Source organism: Schistocerca piceifrons, chromosome 7, assembly GCF_021461385.2.
Source record: "Schistocerca piceifrons isolate TAMUIC-IGC-003096 chromosome 7, iqSchPice1.1, whole genome shotgun sequence".
Taxonomy (NCBI): domain Eukaryota; kingdom Metazoa; phylum Arthropoda; class Insecta; order Orthoptera; family Acrididae; genus Schistocerca; species Schistocerca piceifrons.
In genome coordinates, this window is record NC_060144.1 from 451588167 (window position 1) to 451598090 (window position 9924).

The 9924-nt window shown below is 41.9% G+C and overlaps 1 protein-coding gene across 1 annotated transcript in view; it reads right to left on the bottom strand.

Moving 5' to 3' along the window:
* Positions 1–9604, bottom strand: part of LOC124709009 (A disintegrin and metalloproteinase with thrombospondin motifs 7-like) — a 552648-nt gene extending 543044 nt beyond the window's left edge. The window contains exon 1 of the mRNA XM_047240641.1: positions 9440–9604. Within this exon, the coding sequence (XP_047096597.1) occupies positions 9440–9604 (165 nt within the window). The remainder of the gene's footprint in view (positions 1–9439) is intronic.
* Between the last annotated feature and the right edge of the window lie 320 nt (positions 9605–9924).

The window sequence follows — 9924 nt, forward strand, 5'->3', positions numbered from 1 at the left end:
CCCACCGACTCATCCAGCTTTTGTTCACTGCCAGATCTCCGTAGACATTCTGCAAGCGCCTACGAATATCTGCGATGCTCTAGTTTTCCGCCATAAGAAACTCAGTGACAGGTCTCTGCTTGGAACGTACGTCCGTTACAGACGCCATTTTGGAGGTTACGTATAGCGCCGCCAACTATCGGAATTTCATGAAACTATAGAGACTGAAGCGGGAATATTCTACGATGACCCACAACAAATTCCGCACTTTTTCAACAAAGACTGGCCGAGAAAAAATGTGTTGCATTACTTACTGTGAGCCTCTCGTACAAACCTAAGCCGTGAGCAGCCTACGCTGACAATAAATCCATAGCAATTATCACACCGTACACAAGAGAGACCTATACTAGAGATATTCTCTAGATAAAAACATAGAAATGGTGCTTACATCGAACCTACACTAGCACTAGGCCTGACAGAGTGCATGAATAGTTCCTACCATGCTACAGAGAGGGGGGAAGGGGGGGGGGGCGATTGTGATCTATCTGACAAAGAAAGTGGCTGCGGTAATTTCTAACCACGCGACTGGTTAGACACGATACACGCCGCTCATCCTGATAACAACGGCGACGTCTGTGCGCAAATGCCGTTGTGACGTGCTCCTGAAAATACTGAGCAGCCAAACTGTCTATCTGCAAAGGGGCAAATGTATGGAGCAAACAGAATTCGCGTCGCCATCGTCTAGCGTTGGACAAAAATGCTTGCAAGCTAGAAACTGCGAGAATAATAGTGAAGCAGCTGCGCTTCGGATTTTTGTCGTATCGGAGACGCTACGTTTCAAAGAACTTTCGTTGCTAATATACAGCACCGTTGTCAACCACAGGGAGGATCAGAAGTCGAAGACTACGATTTGTGGCTTACGGAATTAACCACGTGTTTCGCAGATGAGGACTCTCGTTCTGCCTCAGTTCCAACCGTCTAAAACTGCTGTCCACGACCACACGAGGCAGAGAAGAACCCGTTTGAAACTTTACACACATTTTACCGGTTTCTGCAGTTTTTAGCATGTTATCAACTTTTTTCTTAATAGTCACAACTGGAATCCGATTTCGAATTACACTTCCTCGGGATTTCAGGAATATGTTTCTTCCGATCTCATTTCTCTTGGAACTTTGATTAAGTGTTTATCAGCAATTTAAATGTTAGGAAGCTGGAAATAAAACCCAAAACATATTCATCCTTGGGTTCGTTATTGGGAAATGATCTGGAATGTATAACTGTATGGACGGATCACTAATTATTAATTGTCTCTTTTTTTGTTAGAAGCGTTGTGTAGGCGCACAAGTCCCGATACATAGTGAATGCATGTAGTGTAATTCCATGACACACAGTCTAGATACCTGCATGAGACGGATAGTGCATGTGACCCAGGATTACAGCTCGATAATAAATTCAGTTGCGAAGAGCATAGCACAGAGCTACTGAAGCGCCTAAACAAGTCTCTATTTGCAGTGAGAATATTATCTGATGTAGGAGATATAAATATAGAAATATTTGCATAGTTTGCTTACTTTCATTCTATTATGACATACGGGATCATATTCTGGGGTAACTCATCAAACTAGGCAAAAGTTTTTACTGTGCAAAAGCTTGTAATAAGACCCATTTGTGGCGTAAATTCAAGAACTTCATGCAGAAGGAACTTTGTATTCAAGGAACTTTGTGTTCTAACCACTGCTTATCAGTATATTTATTCCTTAATGCAATTTGTTGCATATAGTATATATTTCCAACCAATAGATCAATACATAGTATCAATACTAGGAATAAGAATAGTCTACATAAAGACCAAAAATCACTTACTTAGGTCCAAAAAGGGGTCCAATACTCAGGAACGCACATTTTCAATCAATTGCCAGCAACCCCTAAAAACTTGGTTTCAGATAAAGCACATTTTAAATAGAGTTCGAAAGACTTTTTAATAGGTAACTCCTTGTACCCTACAGATGAATATCTTTACAGGGATTGTAAGACCATATTAAGTAAACATGTCTGTTAGATTTCAGTTCTGACAGCACTTCATCACGACAGTGAAGATTAGGTATTTTGTGCAGATAAATTTATTGAAAGTGCATAACCACGTCTCATTCTGACAGTGTATTAGTTCTGTAAATATTAGCAGTTCCATTTTATTGTAATGTGTTCACCTATTTTGCTAATCTCCTGACAAATGATCAAGGTAGTGAGTATTATATTCAATTTTTTTCGTTTTTTATGTTACATTTTCTAATTTGTTCCATACCGAAGATGATCATCTCACTTTTGGATCTATGAAATGAAAACTGAATCTAATCCAATCTAATCAAATCTCCTGGATCTCGAACCTTCTGACTTTCTCCTGTTTGGTCCAATGAAGGATGCGCTCCGTGGGAAGTAGTACGTGGAGGACGTGAAGGCAATTGACGAAGCAAGACGCTGGCTCCGATGTCGACCAGTACACTTGCGTTATGCGTTCATACTGGTCCTCCCAGTAAGGTGGCGTAAGGTTATCGCACTAAACAGAGATTATATTGAAAAATAAGGCTTTATAGCCAAAGGAGTGGGGAATATGGAATACTGGAATCCATAAGAAAACCAGCATGCTTCCAGAAAAAACGCCCCTCGTAGTATGAAGTAAGAACATTGGTCGTAAAAAGATCTTGACAGGGATCCGGGACGAGTGTGACACCTTATCAGTAACGATCGGTTAAAACCCGACAAGAAATGCCGTTGTTAGCGAATGCAGGGCCATCTCAAGCTGATCCTTGGCGAACAGTGCTAAGTGAACTGGAAGCAGTAGACGTTAAGGGTCGGATACCTCGCAGAATGACACTCACAGCGGCATATGGAGCCAAACAACGTAGTAATTTGACTGCAGATAAATGGCGGCGTGTAGTGAGGTCCAAAGAGTCTGTCGAGTTCTCCTAGGGCCTAAAAATACGTTAAACCACTGTGTGTAGAGGACGTAGTTCAGGACAGAGATGATGTCATAACACTTTTCTGACGTTTTTCATGCCACGACTTGGGCCTAATGAGTCAGGTTATTGTCGACATGAAATGTCTATTTCATTATGCTCGCCAACCAGGTATTACCACTTCTTACCCAAATTCATGATCTGTGTGCAGTGTATACTCTCGTTTATGGACCAAAGTGGCATTTAAACCACAGTGTGTATCGGCTGTAGTTCAGGGTAGAGGCTATTCCATAACTTTTTTCGGATGTTTTTTGTAGCACAATTTGGGTCCACTGAGTCAGGTTACTGTGAACACGAAATAAGGTGTTTATTTCATCATGGTCACCAACTAGGTGTACCCTCTCTTTCCCAAATTCATGATTAATTTGCTGTGGACTCTCTCGTCATATAACATAACAACTGTGTTCACAAGGCAGCACACATACGTTCCTCAGGCATCCTATCACATATCGACTGGCCTGTTACATCAACTGATTCTGATTCGCAGAAAACCTGGAACAGCAAGTGAAGTGCAACAATCAAAATCGTCACAATTTGATAACTCTACAGCAGGGACGGCTGACAATTCATATCGCGAGCCGTGTCTGGTTTAAATTGTCGGCATACTGACAGACGCGGACAATTTCGCAGATTTTTCGCACTCAGTTCACTACGTAATCGTGGTTTACTTAGTTTCATGATCGCAAAAAGGTCTCAGCCTCACTGCACACTTGCCCTACCATCAGGACACACAGCCTGAGCGCAAGGAGGGAGGCAAGACGGAGAACTGCGAACGTACCGCATTTTGATGGCAGTGCAGTTGCACTGCATATGACTTGGTTTTATGTTTCAGATTTCGTAATAACATGGATCACAAGCGAAACAAATTTTCAGTACTATTTAAATATTTTTAGCCTGCTGAAGATATAATATAATTTTTGTTTGGTTTAAATTGTCGGCATACTGACAGACGCGGACAATTTCGTAGATTTTTCGCACTCAGTTCACTACGTAATCGTGGTTTACTTAGTTTCATGATCGTAAAAAGGTCTTTTACCCAAATGTGTCAATCGAAATATTATACTACTTTAGCAGCCTCACGGTAGAGACATGGCGACTCCACATCAAGAAAGCAACATAGACAACCTGGACAGCTTCAACGTAAAAGGACTTGACATTAAAATGAGAATTATCTTACAGGTCGATCAATTGGTTCAAATGGCTCTGAGCACTATGGGACTTAACATCTATGGTCATCAGTCCCCTAGAACTTAGAACTAATTAAACCTAACTAACCTAAGGACAGCACACAACACCCAGCCATCACGAGGCAGAGAAAATCCCTGACCCCGCCGGGAATCGAACCCGGGAACCCGGGTCGATCAATTATATCTGCACATGCACAGAGGCACATTCAGCTGAAACTGCAAACGGTCTGTAAAACAGATCGAAAACAGATGTAAGATTGGTAGTGTCACGGAAACGTTCAGGAAACTATCCTCGTAATTCTTTCAAGGCCTCAATGAATTCTTAAAACCTTGCGTTTTCTTTAATGCCAGTGATCGTAGGGAACTGGAATGTGTTTGTCAGAATGTGTCCCTTTTACAACGCGATTTTCTTTCTAAATGCATCCTCATCAAGTCAAAAAGAAAATCTTTCTCACGTTGCAATGTCTTGCTGTGGGCTCTTCATTTAAAATTTGAGATTTGAAATCTATCCCAGATGTTCTAATTTTCGTTCCTCCTCTCCTTTTGCTTCATAAATTCAACAATATCGAGTTCTAAATCGAAAAATTGTTCCAGGAATGTTCCTTGACTTAACCATCATATTTTGCTATAAAATCTCCGTACTCCTCAAAAACTGTTACAACTGACAATGCAATAAAGTATCCGACTTCCGAAATTTTACTATTCATTTCACCAATTTCTGACGTGCTCCATATCTGTAATATTTTGCACAGAGTGCTTCTTGATGTACAGAACAACGAATCTCGCTCCTGAGTGTTGTAAGATTTTGCTCTTTCGTTGTCAACTAAATATTTAAATTATTTCTGCGTGGTATTGTAATATTGTTTCACGACAGATTTGTAGTATCCGTTGCTTATACGACTGCATAATATACACTGAGAATTCTCATTCCACTCTTCTGTCATTCCCATTCATTTTTAGAGGCTTGTGACGACAGATCGCAAGACGGTCTCTTTTTGTGCAAACAGCCGCTGAACCTGTGAATGTCCTTCATAGTACAGATAAAACTGCGTTAACACCACGATTCTGCCGACTTGAAGACATTTGTGCTGACCGAAGTATGCGACACCACAATACTAAATGAAATATCGCGCTTTATCGGCAACTCCCATGAAGAAACCTAAAAGAGCCGAAACAGGCCGAGCCTTGGCTGGCTCGCGGTCCACACACCATGCCACCGTGAAATTTGGCACGCTGTAGCCGGTTCTGCTCTATGGGATCTAACCATAATGATTGGCTTCACCTGGTTGGGGTATACCAGAAAAAAAATGTGTAATCTATTCTTCGCCGAACTGAGGTATTTATCGAGGCTACAGACTGTGTAAGTAGCTTATTTGTATGTTGGGAGCGCTATAGACTGTGTTAATATCGCTGACAGCGCTCTGCGCCCTCGGCAAGAAATTCTGTGGTTAGACGGACCAGCAGTTAGCGAGTCGATAGGGAAGTGTATGGACATGATATTCTTATTGGAGACTCTGTGTTGGTACGACATGCAATGTAAAGTGAGATGAAATGATGGTTTATAAGAAAATAAGCAGCGAAATGTATGATGATGGATGTTTGGTTGATAATGCTTGGGCAGTGGAATTATTGGCAACTATATAATTTTTGGAACTGGATGTCACGTGAACAAGGTAAAATTTTCTAAATACGTTGTTTGCTCTTCAACAAAATCTTTCTTTCGCTAACCATATGCCTCCTAGTAGTTAGTGTCTATAGTAGTTAGACTCTTTTTATTTAGCTGGCTGTAGTTCGTGTTATGAAGATGTTCTGTGGAGTAAGAGACTTATGAAAAAGAATGGGGTTTCTACTTTTGGGATTCGTGATTGAAATGAGTTTAGGCAATTAACAAGAGTTGGAGGTGGTTTCATATTTCTTCAATTTAATATTTTTTGGATTAGTATTATTGTTAGAATTTCTTGCAAAACAGGACCATTCTTTTATTGCGTTGGGCTTGTATATTTTGGGTAGTAAATGAATAGGTTACGTTCGAGTTGTCTTTGTCGGGAAAAATTTGGTAGGTCCGTGTTTAACAAAAAAAAAAAAACAAAAAAAAATTTAAAGACGCAGTTCCAAGTGTCACACAGTATTAGTTTGATGCCGCTTGTGGATGACCAATTTTTGGTATTGGGTTACGCAATAACAGCAGTGTAAAAGTGGCTGAAATGAGTTGTTTACTGTTAAATTTATTTTCGCATTTTTTCTGTTTCTGTGATTCCTATAAGCGTAAACACCTGACGTTGGTAAAAAAAAAAGGTCTTAATGAAAAGAACAATTGCCGTCTGGATATCAAAAGATAAATCAGCAATAGATCATACCTTGGGACCATGGAACCACCAAATTCGGTTCTCCGATACTATAGTTTTTTCAACATGCAATCATTACTATGCTAAAATGTACAGAGGTCACAGAAATTCAAAACTCGATAAAAGCACTAACAGAAAGAAGGGCTGAAATTAGACAAACTGTGGTTCTGGTGCTAAACAAAGCAAACAACGCCAATTCTTTTGCAATACATGCTCCATTATACACGTCGGCAAGAGTTCGTCATCTTCGGCAACTCTTGGATGACATCGCAGCCCGACTGTTGCGCGGTAACGTATGACTAGTTACGGGGAGCTGAGACTGTTTGATTTTAAAAATTAACCAACTTCGTCTTTACAGTCTCTAGGGATGTTTCCTGAAACTAGGAAAGAAACGTTAGTTACAGAAACATGTCCTAGATCACGGCCTAAATCCCATAACAGAAACCACCAAGGATATCAATTCAGTTTGATGAGGCGGCTTCAGCTTCACTATAAATATTGACAAATAACTGATCGAAGAAGATTGTTTAGCATACGTAAATCTATTCAGTACCATCCATGTACGAAGGGGTCGGCGAAAAAAGTGCTAACCCACAAGAGTGCTATGTTGAATTACTGTACGTTTCATAGTTGTCAGATTCAAAGGTAAGAACATAAATACAGTAAGACAAAAGAATTTATACGGAGTGTCCCAGGCGGAATGGACAGTATACAGGGATACAACAAGAATGACCATTTGAAGCAAAAAAAACCTAGTTAGTAAACATGGGCTATAAAATGCATACTGTTATCTTAATTGCTGTCTTCATCTTCGATGTTGTGAAACAAATCTCTTCTAATGCAAGCTCACTTTCCATATTTTGGGATGAGGTAGTATGGGCGAAAACAAGAAAAAAATAGTCTAGTGAGCAAGGGTTCCAAAGTGGATACCTGAAGAGTTATGAACACTAGTTTATCTTCGCTATTGTGAAACACATTTCTTCTCCTGAACAGGTACTCATAGCACGTAAAGTATGTGTTTTAGACCTTACTTTTACTACACTTTTTTGTTTCGAATGATCGTTTCTGTCATATCTCTTAACACTGATCATTATTCGTGGGACGCCCTATATACACTACCGGCCATTAAAATTGCTACACCAAGAAGAAATGCAGATGATAGACGGGTATTCATTGGACAAATATATTATACTAGAACTGACATGTGATTACATTTTCACGCAATTTGGGTGCATACATCATGAGAAATCGGTACCCAGAACAACCACCTCTGGCCGTAATAACGGCCTTGATACTCCTGGGCATTGATTCAAACAGAGCTTGGATGGTGTGCACAGGTACAGCTGCCCATGCAGCTTCAATACGATACCACAGTTCATCAAGAGTAGTGACTGGTGTATTGTGACGAGCCAGTTGGTCGGCCACCATTGACCAGACGTTTTCAATTGTGAGAGATCTGGAGAATGTGGTAGCCAGGGCAGCAGTCGAACGTTTTCTGTATCCAGAAAGGTCCGTACAGAACCTGCAACATGCAGTCGTGCATTATCCTGCTGAAATGTAGAGTTTAGCAGAGATCAAATGAAGGGTAGAGCCACGGGTCGTAACACATCTGAAATGTAACGTCCACTGTTCAAAGTGACTAATACACGCTTCCAATGTGCGTTCACCGCGATGTCGCCAAACACGGATGCGACCATCATGATGCTGTAAACAGAACCTGGATTCATCCGAAAAAAGTGACGTTTTGCCATTCGTGCACCCAGGTTCGTCGTTGAGAACACAATCGGAGGCGCTCCTGTCTGTGATGCAGCGTCAAGGGTAATCGCAACCATGGTCTCCGAGCTGATAGTCCATGCTGCTGCAAACGTCGTCGAACTGTTCGTGGAGATGGTTGTTGTCTTGCAAACGCCCCCATCTGTTGACCAAGGGATCGAGACGTGGCTGCACGATCCGTTACAGCCATGCGGATAAGATGCCTGTCATCTCGACTGCTAGTGATACTAGGCCGTTGGGATCCAGCACGGCTTTCCGTATTACCCTCCTGAACCCACCTATTCCATATTCTGCTAACAGTCATTGGATCTCGACCAACGCGAGCAGCAATCTCGCGATACGATAAACCGCAATCGCGACAGGCTACAATCCGACCTTTATCAAAGTCGGAAACGTGATGGTACGCATTTCTCCTCCTTACACGAGGCATCACAACAACGCCGGTCAACTGCTGTTTGTGTATGAGAAATCGATTGCAAACTTTCCTCATGTCAGCACGTTGTAGGTGTCGCCACCGGCGCCAAGCTTGTGTGAATGCTCTGAAAAGATAATCATTTGCATATCACAGTGTCTTCTTCCTGTCGGTTAAATTTCGCGTCTGTAGCACGTCATCTTCGTGGTGTAGCAATTTACTGGCCAGTATTGTAGTACCGGAGACAGCGGTTTCTAGCAGTACAAATGGTACCATTTGTTACCTGCATGTGGTGCGCTGGAAGACACAACAGATACCGTTATCAGACAAGTCCCTTCTAAATTGAGGATTAGTACTTTCTTCCGTCGACCACTTCATGTTTAACACACTAATCTTTTTTACTGGCAGTCAGATGAGACGTTAAGTCTTACTCACCACGTGGATGTCAATGGTCATAGTGCTCTTCGGACTCTGTATAATGAATTAAACGTCATTAAGAGGGAATATTTTAAAAAAGAAAAAAAACTTGCACTGCTTTCTTCCATACAAATGTTATCTTTTAGTTCAGAAAACTATTAGGTTGAAGAAATAAAGATTACGCATTTACTGCGATTGAGGTCATCGGCTCTTTGGCGGCAGGTCGTAAAGGGTAACAGAGCGATTTCATTTACGACCGCCTCGCTAATTATATTAGTGCAGAGATGAGCGAGGAGAAAAAGCGTGGCGAACCTCCTCCGGGCCAGGGTCAGGGTTCCTGTGGTGACGGGCAGCTTCGGCGCCAGTACTGCCGCCCACCGGCCGCTCGTAGAACTGCGCCAGGCGGAACGAGCGGAAGCTGCCGTCTGCGTGCACCAGCCGCGGAACCACCAACTCGAAGTCGGCCGGCTCGCGCATCTGCCGACCTGCGGAAACGGCTGCAGGCCTCAATCGCCGGATGCTCTCTGCGGCTGTCGGAACTATGACCTTTTTCACAAACTAGGCATACTGTCTAGGATATCATTAACTTGTCAAAAAAGTTAACTAAAAAGTGGACGAACAGTGTACACGATGAACACTAAAAAAAGAAAAAAATTGTCAGTTTGCAAGTAGTGCTCGCGTTCGGAGCGTTCCGTGCAAAGTTTATGTACACAAACTGTTAATCCACCCCGAGAGTTGAGGATGTCGACGATTTTTGCCTGCTATCGACGTTGTATATTGAGCAAGCAGTAAAGGAA